The sequence below is a fragment of the Pygocentrus nattereri genome, chromosome 2 (genome assembly GCF_015220715.1).
Source record: "Pygocentrus nattereri isolate fPygNat1 chromosome 2, fPygNat1.pri, whole genome shotgun sequence".
Lineage (NCBI taxonomy): Eukaryota > Metazoa > Chordata > Actinopteri > Characiformes > Serrasalmidae > Pygocentrus > Pygocentrus nattereri.
The window spans coordinates 34,218,734-34,236,894 of NC_051212.1; the positions used below are offsets into that span (position 1 = coordinate 34,218,734).

Consider the following 18,161-nt stretch of genomic DNA (forward strand, 5'->3'; position numbering starts at 1 on the left):
TTTGGCTACAATTACTGTGAAGTGAAGCATTTTAATAAAAGAAAACCTTGCCAGCTGTTAAGTATGGTGTTTGGCAGCCAGTAAAATATTGAGAATGGACAGCTTATATTGCATATTACTAAACATGAACATATCCTCGATAAAAATGTCCCATGGGCAGCAAAGATTAAATTAAAGAAGAAAAAAAGCTGAATATTACAAGACAACGATCCAAAACATACCTCAAAATTAACCTTGAACTAGTTTAATAAAAACAAGATTACGGTTCTGAAATCACAGTTTCCATGACTGGAGCATAATGAAAATCTGCAGGTTTATCTCAACCATGTGCCTGCCAGACAAACTATGAACATTTCTGAACTAGAACTGTTCTGCAATTAAAATGGACAAAAAAATCACACCATTTTTACTTTGTTCCATGCTGAAATGTTTTAATTTTTAAATCAACAAAATGCGCCCACTAGGCCAAAGTGTCTGTTTACATAGTACACAGCCAGCAGCTACGTAACCATGCAGCTGAATAGCCTTTCAAACTGTGTCAAACATTTGCTCAACTGTATAACAAACTCATACCTCACACTTCTTACCTGCATACTGGAAAAAAGATACCAAAGAAAATATCTGATGGATTTGAACTTTCCTCTGTATTTTGAAATGATAATACTTTCACTTCTGCTCAAGAATATTTGTGAGGAAAGGAATCTACTTCCACTCAGTTACACTGTAGTCATTACCAGTTAGTTACTAATTCCATTTTTGTGTTTAATGTCATTCTGTTACAACATTTACACAGCTTTCGTTGTTTTTCAGTTTTTGTACCTGTGGTCTCATATATTGCGTGTAAGTTTCATTGTGAATGGACCAACAATGAGCCAAAATTACTTGGAAAAACCCGATTTACATTAAAAGTAGAGTATGCTTTGTAGCCTTCTCCTGTAAGGCTATCATTTTGGAGGTATGAGGTTTAATCCGACAACAGCAATATATGTATATATATATATATATATATATATATATATATATATATATATATATATATATAGAGAGAGAGAGAGAGAGAGAGAGAGAGAGAGAGAGAGAGAACCATTCACCATATAAAGAACCATTTAAGCATGGCTTTTCAAGGGTTCTTTAGTAAAGACAGCTGTTCTATACAGACCCACGAACACTCAAAGAACCATTTGCATACTTCAATGGTTCTCTGCCTGGTGAAATGGTTCCTCAGATTGAAGGCGAGTGTATTGCATATGGTCTTATATAGAGCCTTTATTGAAAATCATTCTATACAGAACCAAAAGGGTTCTTCTATTGTTACAAGCTTTACATCGTAACAAAAGAAGAGAAGAACCTTTTACGGTGCTGCATTGAACCATATAGCACACACTCTCCATCAAACTGAAGAACCGCCTTCTTTGAACGTGAATACTTTTATCACTTGGCTCACTTCTTACGTCACTGCGATGCCTCTATATTTGATGTGCTGTTGATGTCTGAACGAAGTACTAACGCCTCAGCCCGTGTTTCAGGGCTATCTCTCCACTAGGAAACTTCTTCGGCTCTCGGCGTGTAAACGGTTAAGCAGAGGCCGCGCCCTCCACGTCCTCCACCGTTACCGCGGCCCAAACGGCCGCACTGACCTTTGTACTGACAGCACGGAGAGAGCTGAGTGTGGAGAGAGAGAGAGAGAGAGAGAGAGAGAGGGAGAGAGAGAGAGAGAGGGAGAGAGAGAGAGAGAGAGGAGCGAGCTGGTCTGTGCTGTAGTTTGCTAACTGAGGTAAGTTCGCTGAGCGGAGCTGCATCTCCTCAGAGGAGCGGAAGTCGGCGCAGAACTCGAGCTCTCTGAGGCTTGAGGGTTGAGGGGCGGGGTGTCCGTGGCTGTTGTTGCTGACGGGCAGCTTTTCTCTGAAGTGAGTCAGAAAGTCTTGTGTTCGTGTTCAGGGCCGTCATGAACTTCCTCCTGGAGACGCTGAAGGTGCTCCTGCTCTCGCTCTGGTTCAGTCTGGAGGCGCTGTGGCGCACAGTCGTGCCCGCGCGCAGGAAGAGCGTTGCCGGGGAGACGGTGCTGCTGAGCGGCGCGGGCAGCGGGCTGGGCAGGCTGATGGCGCTGGAGTTCGCGAGACTTGGCGCGAGAGTGGTGCTGTGGGACATAAACGAGGAGGGCAACAGAGAGACAGCGACACTGATCAGAGAAACGTACGGGACCCGCGCGCACTGCTACACCTGCGACTGCAGTCATAGAGAGGAGGTGTACAGAGTGGCAGACCAGGTACACACGCACACACACACACACACGCACACACACACACAGGCTTGCTATACTTGGTGAGGACTTCCATAGGCCTCTACTGACTTTTGCATTACTGCAGCCAAATAATGCTGCGTCTGCACTCAGATCTAACCCTAACTTTAACCTCAAAGAAAGAACTTTTTGGTGAAAACAAAATGCCATGTCCTGTCAGTGTGAGGACCTGTGGTCTTCACAAGTATAGCAAAACAACACACATACATACACACACTCTCACCCATGAAACTGGATGCTTATTGAGTGTACAATGGGGGTGGGAGCGTTAGTGTGTACAGTTCCCTGTGGCTGCAATGAAAACAGAGCAGGTGTATAGCATGACAGACCGCACAAACACACATATTTCAATGGGGTTCATGGCACAGGGGGTGCTTTGGTTACCTGCGACACCCCCCCCCCCCCCCCCCCCCCCTAAAATTGTACACACCTCATAGGTTCTCTGACAAAATTGCACTGCATCAATTCCATTTTTTTTTTCAAACTTTCTGGATAATTAAATCGTCAAGGTGTGATCAATCGTTCTGAATAGTTTAATGGGAAATGGTTCATTCTAGAGGAGCTTATTGTGTCAGAGTTGTTCACTGTGGCGGTGATGGGAAGCAAACGTCTGAAGAGTTTAATGCTTCTAAAACGTATATCCCAGAAAGTTATTACATGACATGAGCAAGAATGCACGACCTGATGTCTGAGACGTGGCTTTAGGACAGTTCTGAGATAACGTTTTGTTCTAAAATGTGCTTTTTAAGACCTATTATGACGCTGAAAAAACGGTGCTGTCGCATACTTGAAGAAATCAACTTAGGTTGCCTGTTTTCTTTGTGTGCATCTACGTGGTACAATAAAATGATGAACCTTTTTTCCATGCAGAGCATTTTGAGGCAAAATAGTCTCCAGAGGAAACGTTTTTTCACTTTTACCTCAACATGATATATTTAGTATTTATAACTCAAATCTTGAAGAAGTAGTCTAAGGTAAACATGTAAATCTGGCTAGTGCATCACTGAGATCAACTTGTTGACACAACAGTAGTGAGTAAACAAGCAAATTACATTTTCACTGGATCAGGTGGGAGTTCAGCGCATGAAACACAGCTTCAGCTGTATACACACCCAGGACACGTTGTAACTGACCTACAGACAGATCACGCCAAACAGACAGACACGAATCAACACAAGTGTAAATAGGATGCGCTTTCTTTATCTGCCTAACATTTACATAACTTTTACCCCCTTACATGTCCAGGGCCATCCGCAGGTCCAAAGTTTTATTACACGATTCTGTAACCTAAGATTAGCTCAGCCAGTTTGCACTAAAGCCCCTGTAGTTACTGAATAATAAGCTTATGTTTAGCAGTATGTAATATGTTAGTGGTAACAGGTGAGAAACCATGTTTACAGTACGTTATCAAAAGCAGAACAGAATAATATTTATGTTGATGTGTCTTTTATGTGGTGATTTGGCTGGTCACTTGATCACCTTAAGGGATACATTTTTGTGGAAAGTGTAAAAGGAATCCGACCAAAGTTTAGAGATCTGCACAGGCATGAAATTGAAGCACATGCCAGAGCTACACTTGCAAGTTTCAAACCTGACTAGTCTTGACAGGTACAGCTACATTTTAAACCTGAACACACTAATACACAACAGATTTGATTTACTGAGTTTTGATTTACTAAGTACTGGAGTTGATCAACAGGAAAAAGTTTTTATAACTCTACTAGGCCTGGGCGATAGGGCAACATAATCAAATATTGTTGACAATGGATAAGTAACCCGATGGCGATGTTTATAAGACGATAATTGCCAAAGATAATTGATCAAAGAACTGAGAGATTATCAGAGAGGGCTAATTTACCTTTAAAAAAACTTGTAAATATGTTGAGAAATTGGAACTCACCGAAGGTGTGAAATATAGGGGGTCCTGGGGGGGTGGATGGCCTTAATTAGCTTTTAAAATAAAACTTCTGGGGTGTCCTGGAAAAAAAATTTATGACATTATTTTAGGACAAAATACACACTTAGACACAAATGCAAGGATAGGTCATTGTTAACCTGCTTCAGACATGAAGTGCTTAGCTTCTGTCTTTTGTATTCTAATCTAATTAGAGATGCAGTGCTCTCCTCAGGGTGCCACTCTAGCAAATTGGTTCAGCTGGCCTGTGGCCAGGGTACCCCTGAAAAATTTCACAACGTGCTGTAGCATATTTGTGAATGAGGAAAACTTGCCCCTTTTCCCAAAAGTGTAGTGGAAAGAGTGAACTGTTAATTACTTTTCAAACTGAAGGCACAAAAGAAGTGTAAGACCTCAGTTAATGTGTGGAATACAGCGTTACAAAACTACTGTCACACATCCATCCGATTTGGTTAGACCGAATTAGAAATCCCTCATCATGTGACTGATGACTGATTAGTTAGACCGTTGCAGGGGATTGCTTACCTGTGAGCTACTGAGTGTTTTCTCTTGTATTTGCCTACTTGTTTTCATCTGACTATTGTTCTGGATTTTTGACCGTGCTTTTTGTCTCTGCCCTTTTTGGATTTTGATTGCCCTCTGCTTATGTTTGTCTTTTTGTGTTTTTGGACTTTGACCACTGCCTGTGTTTTGACGACGAGTTTGGAAAGCCTCTTTTTCTAACTTCATCCGTGAGCATCTGATCAGTTCTGGAGCGTTACAACTACAACAGAGCATTTCCAGAAGAAGAATTGTTAAACCAAACATTTGCTGCCATTGAATCTAGCATCAGCAGTATTATTGCTAATCTTAATTTTGTTCTAGAAAATAGGCCAAAACTCTACACTTTGTCTAAAAGCTGAGCTTTTGCTGTAGCTGACACTGACTTCACTGGTGTGAGGAAGTACTCTAACGCTAGCGGATTCACCAGTTCACCGGATTCACCGGAACACCAGTTCTGAATGGAAAAACCCAGAAAATTGAAAAAACACATAAATAAAAAAAAAAAAAAGAGTTTTACGCTAGAACGAGGTGCATCCACACTCAATGCTCTGCTCTGCTATCATAGCTCAGAATATTATTGCAGTCCTTACATGCAGTATGTGACCAGTGTGCTTTTTATCTGATGTAATGACCACGTCGTAGTGGTCCTCATTTATCATAGTTGTGTGAAAAAAGAGCGCAGATTTGACCACCTTTAATGACAACAAACTACCCTACATCTGATTCCTGAAACTTTTATACCACGTGGAAGGAAGTGGAGATTTGAGTGCTAACAATGAATCAAGACTCCGCCTACCAGCACCTCATTTACATATCTTTTACATGAACCGTCCTAATTCATGCAGATGTCTGTATGAAGCCAGCCAATTGCTGTGCTTGTAGGTGGAGTTTGAGGTCTAACTGTGACTGTACCTCTCCCCCAACTGACCACAAATTTTAGTGTTATTTTACCCTGAAGTCCTAAGTAGAATGACATGATTGCGTATTGTGATTATTTTACTTACAATAACATATTTAAATGCTGTATTATTACAGTGTATGAGATTACAGTGTATGCATGAGCTGTGTTTTGTATTTGTAATTTTTTTGGCTGGTGTATTAGTACAAAACAAAAGCAAAGGGTAATATGTCTTTGAATGGAACATAGAACAGTTAGTGTTTGTTTATACCACTGTGCATGTAAAATAAGTACATGAAATTTTTTACTGGGTTGCGATGCACACAAATTGTTATTGTTATTATTGTTACACAAAGTATTATTGTTCTTTTCTATTGTTATTCTTTTTACTGGTATTCTTGATGATAGTGATGATAGTTTTGGTTATGCACTCATTTTACAGTCAGATTTTAAGCATTTAGAATTTATTACTATTAAAATTAATTTATTCCATCTTTGATGGGCCAGTGTTTCTACAATGAAGATGTACTTGACTTATTGGGAGTTTTAAACAGTTCCACTTTAGTACGTTTTTGTTAGTAAGACTAGCTTTATTTTGTCAGCCCGCATCACGATAAGCTGGAAACACATGTTAAAGTAAGGTGTAAACAAGCGCAGACTCAACAGACACACTTGCAGTCTTTATCAGTTCAGGCTTGTGTAACAGAAAGAGGAGCTTTTAATCTCTCACCAAGCACATAAACCACATAACCTAGTGGCACCAGAACAGAACAGTCTATTGACTCTAAATTGCACTGTAACATTCGTCCTGAATGGCTGTAAGGGTTGAAAACACTGACTCATTGTATGTAGTCCAGCTGGAGAAAGTTGACACTGACCCAATTTGTCCTGTAGGTCAAACGGGAGGTTGGTGATGTCACTATTTTGGTGAACAATGCCGGCATCGTCACAGGCAAGAAGTTCCTGCAGTCTCCGGATACTCTCTTACAGAAGACAATGGAGGTCAACACCATGGCCCACTTCTGGGTTAGTTATTCTGATTTACTCTCTCTTATTTTGAAAAAAAAAAGTATATAATATCAGTTGGTTATACATGTAAAAATGATGTTTCACTGATAAAACTGCTTACATTTTTGGCCAACAATTGTTTTGATGCAAGACTGTTCATGTGAAACTGACAGGAACTTTGAATATTGTAAAGTCAAAGTATATATTTTTTCATTGCACTTTACCTTTTTCTTTATTACACACAAAAATATCCATAAGTGTGGCCATGGCATGTTCTACCCCGGGCTCAAGGAGGACGCTGGAGGCAGGGTTCAGGGTTGCAGCAGCCATATTTCTTTATTTGACACCAAACAAACACAACAGCGAAAGCCTAAACCAAAAATGTGCTGCACACTTTTCAGTACTATTCTGTCTCTTGCAGCAGCCCCACCCCTCCCTCCCTCCCTCCCTCCCTCCCTCCCTCTCTCTCTCTCTCTCTCTGTTCCCTCTCAGCTCACGCTGCCAGCCAGATCTGCATCACCTGGCTCTCATTAAGGGCAGCGTGAGCACCACAGCCGAGCGGGAACGAGAGCTTGCCACTCCGCCTCCTTGTCACCACCCCCAGCTGACAACTCGGCCGCTTGGGTCGACCATGAGGTATAGTGAAGCGGCTTCGCTGCGTAACGTGGGGGGGGGGCAGGCAGCTCGCTCCTTCCTCTGGTGCCTCTCATGGCCAGCACCAGCGTCTTCGTCCTCCTACCGCCGTCACTCCCGTGACTTGCGTCCATCGGGGAAGCTCGGGCTTTTTCAGATGTTTTAAAGGTGTTAAAAAGTCACTACACTTTGACTGAAGACTACATGAAAGCAAAAATTTTGTCTTTTAAATGATGTAGAATGATATGTGCTGCTTAAGGCAGCCGTGAAGATGAAATAACAAGGTTTCAAAAAAGGTCCATTTTGATTTCAAGTTGATTTTAGGAATATTTTTGATGGATTTGTGCTTTTCTGAGTATTTTCAAATGGCAAGTCATGACTATTTGTACGGGAGTCTGCAATTTACCCAGTTTTGGGTACCCAGTCCCACATTTGGAGTTATTAGAACAGCCACACTGCTTTGATGTGGCTCACAACTCTTACTCTCAAGTTTTCACATTTTATTTTTGAACGAAGAGAAGAAGGGCACCTCACATGCTTCAGTTCCTCTGCTGGTACATGCAGGATATAATAAGAAGTTCCCCTGCAGTTTCCATGGGGAACTCAAGACAGAGGAGTTTTTGATCTGAGGTTGCTTGTTTTCACTTTTTACGTCTGTGTTTTTATGTGTTCATTTTTTTTATACTCTAGGCCGCTTTTACTTCTGCTTGAGTTATTATTTCATGGCAATAGCAATACTTTTACTTGTGTATGGGCTTAGGCTAGATAGCCACATCTGGTATTCAACATAATGATCCTTTTATACAATTATGTTGCTTTTTTTCTCCTTAGATGTACAAGGCATTTCTCCCAGCAATGATTGCTGGAAACCACGGTCATCTGGTCAGTATCGCTAGCTCTGCTGGACTTGTTGGAGTCAGTGGACTGGCAGGTATATACTCTCCCCCATAATGACTGTGACTGTAAACATTAACTCCTCCACCCCAGCAACACTCGGAAAGTTTCCTGTTTCACACACGTGTGTCTGTGTATGTGTGTGTGTGTGTGTGTGTGTGTGTGTGTGTGTTTGACAGATTACTGTGCGAGTAAGTTTGCAGCAGTTGGCTTTGCAGAGTCTGTAGGTTTGGAGCTGCTGGCTGCAGGCTGTGATGGAGTGAAGACCACCATAGTTTGCCCCTTCTTTATCAACACTGGAATGTTTGATGGAGCCAACACAAAGTAAGATACACAGACAGTGTGTGTAAGCGTGTGTTTGTTTTTGTATATTTTCTTTTTCTAAAGAATTCAGAGGAACACACGGGGAACCTGCAATGTGAGAACCAGCAAAATGGTCCTGACTTTGTAAAATACTTTTTATGAAAGCTATTTTATTGGTTTAAAACTGAAAGCCATTTCTTTTTGTTTACCAATATTAACATAAATGTGTCATAAATTAACCTTAGACAATTCTCATTACATACAGTGGGGTTCAAAATCTGAGACTACTTTGAAAACCTAGGGTTGCTGTCATTTAATCCTGCAATTACACAAACAGTGAAAAACATAAAACAAATAAAAACAAATAAATCAAGTAAAATGAAGAAGACATTCAAAATTCTGCACTATTTTCAGGTTACTATTCACAATTTAACACATTTTGACACTGACCCTGTTAAGGCCTTTGTACAAACAGGTCAGATTTATTTGTTAGTCTTATTCCTTCTGTGGAAGCCTGCATTCAGATGACACTCAGGTTGTTTTGATCTACTCAAAAAACTAATGTATCTGCAAAATAGAAGCTTTACAGAAGACAAAAACTTTTGCAACATTTACTGAAAGATAAGGTGCAGTAAATAAATGTAAAGAGATTTTATTTCAAGAGATTTTGAATAATTTCTGTTGATTTATTCAGGAAATTTTCAAACAATGTAAAGAACAGCTGCTATGTTCAAATGAAGTATAAAAATAATTATAAAAAAATGTTGATACACTTACAATACTCTCACCAAGCATTTTATTAGGAACATTACTAATACTGGGCAGGGCCTCCTTTTGCTCTCAAAACAGCCTCGCTTCTTCATGGATGGATTCCACAAGATGTTGGAAACATTACTTTTAGATTCTGGTCTAGCAGATTTTTCAGGTGCTGCCAATCTCCTGTTCTACCACATCACAAAGATGTTCTACTTGATTCAGATCTGTTTACTGGGAATGCCACCAATAAACACTGAACTTATTGTTCAATTTCTGTTGTTGGCTGACAGAAGTGGAAGCTGTGGTCTTCTGCTGTTGTAGCCCATCTGTTCTGTGAGCTTGAATGCTCATTGTCATGTTCATATAACCAGTTTGTGATGATTTTTATGGGACATACTGTTACCATTACATATAAGTGCATGTTATCATGTATAGGTACTTACATATAGTAAGTATAAAGTATAAAATATCAGACATTATTCTTACATATAAGGTGCTTAATGATTGTGACTGGTGGCATTTGGGTAGAATTGCCCACTCAAACAGACAAGCGACTGTTTTCTTTGTTTTGGTTTCCTAGTCCGGCACGTATTGTGTGTGCACATACCGTGTGTGCACGTACTGTGTGCAGTTTGACAATTTGGCATTATTTGGATTCCGTGTTTCTGTTTGTCATGTCTAACTTTTATTCTTGTCCGTGTTGGCTATTTGAACCTGGACCGTATTGACCATGGCCCTGGATTTGCCCGTAATAAAAGTCACTTATCTCAGCACGTGCGTCCGCTTCCTCGCCCGCCGTTACACTTTCATGTGGGTTCATGTGTGGTGCAGACCCTATGAAGCCATAGACCCTAGCTGTCAACAAAACACTGTGCACGCTGGTGTTGGTTCAATACTGGTGTGGAACTGTCCACTTGTGCAAACGATGACATGTCGAGCACTTTGCTGGGCTAGAGGGGGTCCTACATGATACTAGTTCCTGTCCTGTGACTTTTGGCATGTCAGTGTATGTACATATATGGGACAACGTTATGTCATCACATCCTGACATTATATAGAAACAAAGTAGTGTAATGTCCATTTACCACATGCTGTGTCAGCAAATCAATATGCATGGCTAGCTCAGTGAGCTCCTTTTTAATTATAAAAAGTTAAAGCTTTATATAGTGCATTTAAAGCGCTGCACAATTTGCTTGGCTCTATCTTCAGGCACTAGATCATTTCAGCTTCTCAGAGATAAACAGAGAAAGGGAAAGATAGAGATGGAGTGAGTGAGAGAGCGAGAGAGAGAGAGTGAAAGAGATGTAGGTGGACTGACAGGCAGACAACTTTGGAGTCTCACTAGCCCAGAGCAATGTCTCAGGTGTCAGGTTCTATTTGAATGATCAGTGTGTGTTTGTCAGATGTTGCTGAGGTGAACGTGTGTTTTGGTGTTAGGGGGCTGCGTGGATGGCCCTGCCTCTTCAGAAGTTCTGTTGCTGATTATTTTAATTAGTATCTGTCAAACTCAACTATTATCTTTTGCTCTGCTGGATGCTCATTTAAACATTAGACATATAAGTGAGCAGAACGATCACTATTATAGTGAACCAGGGATTGCGTTTATTTAAAGCATCACTGAGGAGGCAGGCTCATTGTGAACTAGAGCTCTGTAGCATACAGTTTAAAAACAATGAATTTATAATATACTTGCAGAAATTACTGGTGCATTTTTATGTAAAGTAAGTTTATGTAAATAGTCAATTCCATTGCTCCTTTAACAGTAAATATTCTGGATATGTACAGAATAATTATTTTACTTCATATACAGATTATTCCATAGTTTTACATTTTATATGTAAAAATCTCAAAAGAGAAAAATCTTCTGTAAACTCCACTAGAACCCAACCAGTATATCAGCTGACTGATAATATTAGCCATTATTGATAATCGGCAGATTTGGCAGTGTCAACAGAAATATCATTGATGTGCCAATAATTAGTGACTTTTTTGGGCAGTGGCATCACCAGGATTCAAATGTCTGATATCCTGACAGTAAAGCAAAACCTTCGTAAGGTTGGCTGTTAAGAGTCCCTTTAGCAACTGCTAAGTCACCACCTGTTTACATTTAGCACAGCAGGACATCATGGTAAACAAAACAGAAATGTGAAAATGTACAAACCTATGGGGCTAACATGATGAAACACACAAAGTTTGAAACTGAACTCATGAAATTGGCACATGCTGACCCTTAATAGATTAATGTTAATACTGCTGTAAAAGGCCACAGGAAAAGAATCTAAAAAATAGTTAACCTTATGCTAGTTTTTATGCTATTCTTTTGTTGTTAACAGTTACTTGAATTATTCTCTTTTCAGCTACTATTCAATACTGTAGCCATATGTGTTCATTGATGCTGTGCATATCTATCATATAGTTCCAACATTATTAACAATATATTTGCATTTATGCCACACACACACACACATACACACACACACATACACACATTTTCTGAGCCGCTTCTCCCTCAGGGTTCGGGGGGGGGGGGGGGGGGGGTGGGGGGGGGCGCTGGTGCCTAACATAAATGCAGACGCGTTTATGTCCATTATGAAAATTAGCTAGGTTCTCTCTCTCTCATTAGGCAGGTGCTGTTTTGTTTCATTTTATTTGACTATCTAGCATGTTACAATGTTACAGTTAAACACAGAAATGGAAAAGTTTTGTTTAAATTATTCAGCAGAATAACCTGTAAAAAGACACATTACATAGATCATTAGCCTTGATTTGTGATTTTTCAAAAACTAGGATCTGACAGATATTAAAAAATTGTACTTTGAAGGGGCTCCCAAATGAGACAGCTGTCTTAAACATTGGGCCTATAAATGGGAGATCATGAGCGATGCAACAGCCGTCCGTGGACTTGGTCTTGCTCTCTCTGGTTTCTGGTTATGGTCCTCCCCTACCCTCTGCCCCCCATCACTCAGCACAATGCTAGCCATCACAGGTGTCTGTTAGCTGACATAAAAGAATTAGACGTGAGAGATCTCCTCCAAGCACTGTCAAATGATGTTGTGTTAGCAGCAGTTCAAAAAGATCTGTTGATGCTTCACATGACTCGGAGGAAGCATATGTTAGCTTTCACCCTCCCGTTGTGTGAATGGGGGAGACCTAGCTAATGGGTGAAAAAGGACGACTACATTATGGAGCAAATTGGGTCGAAAAAGCACATTTTATAACCGTTACAGATACCGATTTTAGGGGCTAAAGATTCTGGTAGCCCATGAAATCAGCAAACAGTTTTTGTTCTATGTTCTGATAGTTTAGGTTAAACATTGTTTTATTTACTGATATGATTGTCAGAACAACAGAAACTTACAGTCTTAAATAATATAAATGTTGTAGCATGGGGGTAGAGCTACCCATAATGCTTTGCTTTCTGTTTTTGTGTCAAAAGATTGCATTTGGATCCATTTAATGTGTTTTTGTAATACTTACCATGACAGTGTTTTGTGTTCAGATTGTCTAGTTCAGCCTGTATTGCCGGAGTCAAGGGTGCGCTGACTAGCCCTGCACACCTCTAACTGCATAAACTTCTCCGTAAAACAAGAAACTATCTTACACTTCTCACAAAAGCTGCTACTAACACTGCTGTCACTAGTGACAGAGAGAGAGGCATAGCTAAACATGCTGCACTCAGAGTAAAGCAACAGACCACGGTCCACCATACTGATACTTATGTTGCTTCATCGGCTGATTTGAGCTCTATCCAGATGTGTCACGAATGCGATGAGAGAAAAAGGTGACCTCCAAAAGTTGGTGGTTGTAATTGTGTGTAATATGCAACTACTTTAAAATGTAAAAAAACAGCCAGTCTAGCAAGACATAACGGAGAAAACAGCAAACACTCCAGCCAGCAACCTTTGAAAACAGGGACTACGTCTTTACTTGACTTGACCTATATTGCAGTCATATAATTAATCTGAGACCTCCTTATATTGATCTATATGAGCTATATATCATGACAAGTTTGAATCCCAAAAAAAACAAAAGGTGCTAATTACTGACAATATCATCTGCCAATATGATAACAACACAGGTCACTAATATTGGTCAACATTTTCAGGCAACCGATATATTGGTAGGTCTTAATACAAGCCCAGATCTTTCAGTAATCATTTAAAAAGTTCAAATAATTCCTTATTCATCGTTCCTTGTTCATACATGCACTGTCTGTTATCTTCTTTCAACTGAGCTCAGGTCTGTATAAACAAATTGCCCGTGTAAATTATTAACAAAGCAGTCAGTAAGAAGTGGTTGCTAGTTGTGAATATGTGTGTGTGTGTGTGTGTGTGTGTGTGTTTGTGCAGGTGGCCCCGATTGATGCCCATTCTGGAGCCGGAATATGTGTGTAGAAAGATTGTGGATGCTGTTAGAAGAGATCAGGTCTTACTGTGTCTTCCCCGCAGCATATATCTTCTGATCGCTCTGAAGAAGTAAGTTGGTCTTTACTTTTAAGCCCTTAAATGGGTTTTATTACACACTTCTATAATCTAAGAATATCTCAGCTAGTTTGCAATGAAGCGCCTGTAGTTACTGTTAATATTGAGCCTTAGCATGTAAAAATCCAGGGATGCATGGCCCATTAAAAGTATTAGTTAATTAATATATGATGTTTAATGATACTTTTCTGTTAAGTAAGTAAAAATACCTCCAAACAACATTAACCAGCTCTGTACTACTAGTTTGGATAAGTTTTGCAATGCAAAATATCTTCCTGTAAATATGAACAGCAGGTTTTGCCTAGACAATGATTTGATAGTTTTTTTTTCCATACTATTAAAAGCTGATGCTAAAATATTTTGCCCCAAAAGTGATTGAACAGCATAAAATCCCAGGCTTAGTATTCAGTGGCTGAATAATGGACTACAGTGAAACTGGTTATTCTTGAGTTATAGAAGTGTGTAATGTGACGGTTCAACTGAAAGGTTTGAGTGCTCTCATAACAAGGTGAAATAGCTTGTGAGGTTTGCCATTATTTCAGTTTTCAGTGGTTTTGCAGTTATTGCTAAGACAAAGAGGCAAGATCTGCCTAGTTTTTCATTTACTAATGTAAGTTAATGCAAATTGACGTTGAAACATTCATTTATGGATGCTTAATAACAAAAGCATGCTGTAATTTTGTACTAATTCTGTCACTCATAGATGCCTAGTTTTGATTATTGACAGTTGTTTCCATGAAATGTAGCAAATGTGAGACTATCAAAAGAGAGTGAGATATATATTATATATGAATTATATATATATATATATATATATATATATATATATATATATATATATATGTGAGTGTGTGTGTGTGTGTGTGTGTGTGTGTGTGTGTGTATATGCGCCAACTATATATATATATTAAACCTCGTATCTCATTCTTATATTGTATATAATTTTTTTCCATTTTTCACTTTTTGATGTAATTTGAAAATGTTTGTTGCCCTTTACATTGTGTGTAAATTTCACGATACAAGCAAATACAAGTAAAGTATGTTTTTTCCTTCTTCTGCAAAGCTCTCATTTTGTAGATACAAGGTTTTGTTCTTGCGATTTATAAATTGTTATAGTTCTATAGTTATAGAAGAACCCAGTTAGAAGATCTAATATAGTTAGAAGATTCCATTTAATGAAAGACTGAGAAGCTGAAGTAGGTATTGGATTATAACTGTAAAAATTGTAAACATTTCCTCAAGGAAGCAAATTCACTCACACATACAAAAGTGTGTTGTTTATTTGTATTTGCTCTACAGTCTCAGAATAAAAAGTACTAAACTGTCACTGGACTTGGTGCCCTCAAGAACAAGTTCTTAGTATCTTTAATTAGGGAACATTGTGCTGTTTTATTGTACTGATTTAAAACATGCATACATGTGTGCTTTGTGTATATGTGGGATCACTGTCCCTTGTGTGTGGGTACAAGTGTGTGTGTGTGCTCTGCTGTTAATGCTCAGAGCTCTTTGAACTCTAGAATAATTATGCCAGCATTTAAGATTTTAATTAGCGACAACACAGCTGATGCTGCAGCTATGATGAGACCATGATGCAGTAATGGATAAACCACTTACCAGCCGACTGATTGGCTGCCAGATTTCTGCCTCATTGTTATGTGTGTGCATGTACATGATGTTTGATCATACTGCTCTTTCTCTCGTACAGTCAGTCCCCTGCAGATTTACTCCCAGTACTTACTTACTACTATTTTTGAAATATAAATACTTGCTGTATTTATTTTTACCTTTTGACTGAATGACCTGCTGAGCTGGTACCATGACGAGTCTTATCTGGGGGTTATATATTTGCTTCTTCTCTCTTTGTGTTGGATGTAGGTTTTTATTTACCACTGTTGCAGTTCATTTAAGCAGTCTGGAGTCAGCAGTCAGTTCACAAACACTTCAGTCAATTTACACTGAAAAAAGTAATGCACTGAATTTACTCCAATATTTACTTCTTTACACTTCAGGAATCAACCAGGATGTCCAAACCTTTGCATACAACTCTAACTTATTTCTATTTAAGGCCAAATTATGTGGCGATTTAGTAAATTCTACTCTGATGCCACACTAAGATTTCCCTCCGTTCCACTTCCAGTATGTTTCCGTAAATCATGTTTACACTGAAACGTACTGCTGAATCAATGTACGTTTGTGTTTAGCTGTATTGCTGTCAGGTTGTTGGTTGTTTTGATGCTACTTTCTCATATTTCTTCTTTTTTGTCTCTCAGTATTCTGCCTGTTAAACTGGGATTGCTCTTGGGTGCATATATGGGAACATTTGACTTCATGGCCAAGTTCAATGGTCGCAAGAAGAGCGACTGAGTTTGCCAACAGAAGACTGAGATTCTGAAGAGACTGGCATCTGCTGCTGTAAGCAGTGTGAAGATGAAGTGTATAAGAGGAATAATAAAGCTATGGACAATTACCGTTTTAACTATGCAAGTCATTAGCAAACAAGGGCATTCCATTATAACTGTTCTCAAAAGCACTTAGTCATTTTACTGTACAACTTGAGTTCTCTAGGCTATGTCTATTTAACGATTTAATGATATAGCTCATGTGTTACTGGATATTACTTTAGCATGTGCAGCCATTATGTCAATGCTATAACAGTAGCGCAAGTCTTTACATAGATAGAATAAAGCTGTCTGCATTTTAAGAAAATACTCATATATAAAATGTTTCATTTTGTAAAGCAAAGCAAGCGCTGTTTACAACTGTGTTATGGCTTATGAAAGATGTATACTACTTGCATGAATATGCCTTGACTGAACCCTTTAATAGCTCTTATAAAAACGATGCCTTTAAATACTAAATTTGATCTTCACTTTAAAAAATGAGGTTTAAAAAAAGAAGTTTACAGAATAAAACACCTCTTATAAAACCCACTAATGCAAGACTGATGTGAACAAGACTGAAATGCATTAGTTTGATGTTGTGCCTTCATTGCATGAGATTCCTATTTGGATATTTATAGAGTGCTTATTTTAATTTGCCTTTACACTAATTCTCATCACCCAGTATAAAATGCCACTGATCTTTTTTTTTTGATGGTGTAACTCCTCTATACCAAGCAATATAACTGCGTTTCACTGTACAGACACTCGGGCTTGTGATGAATTACAGGTCTTTGAAGAATAGTTACTTGAAACAGCTGAAAAAGGAGCACTTCAATCAAATCTCCCTCAATCCTCTATTATGATAACACAACATTGCTCCGTATTATATCATCATAACCTATAGCTGTTTAAAAGCTATTTTAGTGATTGCTCATTTTTAGCAATGACCATTTGCTCACACTGTGAAATGTTTTAGTATCAATGTGAGGGCAGATGGTTTTGCAGTGGCTTCAAGTCTGAACAACATCAGAGTATTAACAAAAATGTGCTTTTTTCAGCTCTTCCAAGAAATTAATGTAATTAATAATGACTTTTAATAATGACTTTTGTAGTACTGACAATGTATACTAGAATCAGTGTTTTCAACCATGCAAAATTAATCTGGCAAGAGATACAGGTATAAAATGATACTAATATTTTAGTTCTGTGCAATGTCACATAAGCAGGAGGACAAAAGGAAGCTGTCAATAAAAATATAGGCAGAATGATAAATGCAGCTATAGAAGAGTCGAAACTGACTGAGAAATCTGTGCAGCATTAAGATTTATAATAAAATGAATATAAATAATGATTGTGTTTCCATGCACTAAATAATCCGATCATAATCAGATTTCTGCAGTTATCTGATTAATTAAATGGGCATGTAAGCAGCGTACTCCAGGTTCATAGATCGGAGTATGGTATAGAAATCTGATTATGAAATCTGATAAAAAGCTGGATTTTACTCTGCTTTCTATTGGATTCTCCATCTGCGCATGTGCGAAAGCAGACAGGGGTAGCAGAAATAAGCAAGCAGTGTTGCTGCGAGACAGCAGGAAAACACTTTTGGAAGAAACCGAATACATGCGTAATGAAATGAAATTTTAATTTTCTTTGTCTTATAAATAATGTATGCTCATATTTTCAGGTAAAGTGGCACAAAGCTGCAACATGAAGTTTGAGTTTTACATTATGTTTATGTCACGCTTTCTTCTGTGAGTTTAGTCGCTGGTTGCAAAGCAGAAATCCAGTTCTTGTGTGACTCATGTATACCCAGAGTTTTCCCATTATCTGATTACCCAAGTGCATGTAAACGCATTGATCGGATTATTGACAAAATCTGAATGTCATGATTTTTCAAATCAATTTCTGCAGTGATTGGTTTATTAAGTGCATGTAAATGCACTCATTGACAGAAAACAAATGTAAGTAGATAAATATTGTATATTATTTTTCATTTAATAACTTTACAGAATTCCTGAAATATTAAATAAAACACCAAAAGCACATT

At 38.7% G+C, this 18,161-nt stretch overlaps 1 protein-coding gene across 1 annotated transcript; it reads left to right on the forward strand.

Annotated features, from left to right (window-relative positions):
• The first annotated feature begins 1,534 nt into the window (after nucleotides 1-1,534).
• On the forward strand, nucleotides 1,535-17,459 carry sdr16c5b (short chain dehydrogenase/reductase family 16C, member 5b). The gene is made up of 7 exons (XM_017712436.2): nucleotides 1,535-1,774; nucleotides 1,939-2,266; nucleotides 6,550-6,681; nucleotides 8,128-8,227; nucleotides 8,370-8,514; nucleotides 13,599-13,724; nucleotides 16,001-17,459. Exons 2-7 carry the CDS (start codon nucleotides 1,946-1,948, stop codon nucleotides 16,092-16,094), a joined length of 918 nt encoding a protein of 305 aa, XP_017567925.1. The 5' UTR covers nucleotides 1,535-1,774; nucleotides 1,939-1,945; the 3' UTR covers nucleotides 16,095-17,459.
• Nucleotides 17,460-18,161: the final 702 nt, after the last annotated feature.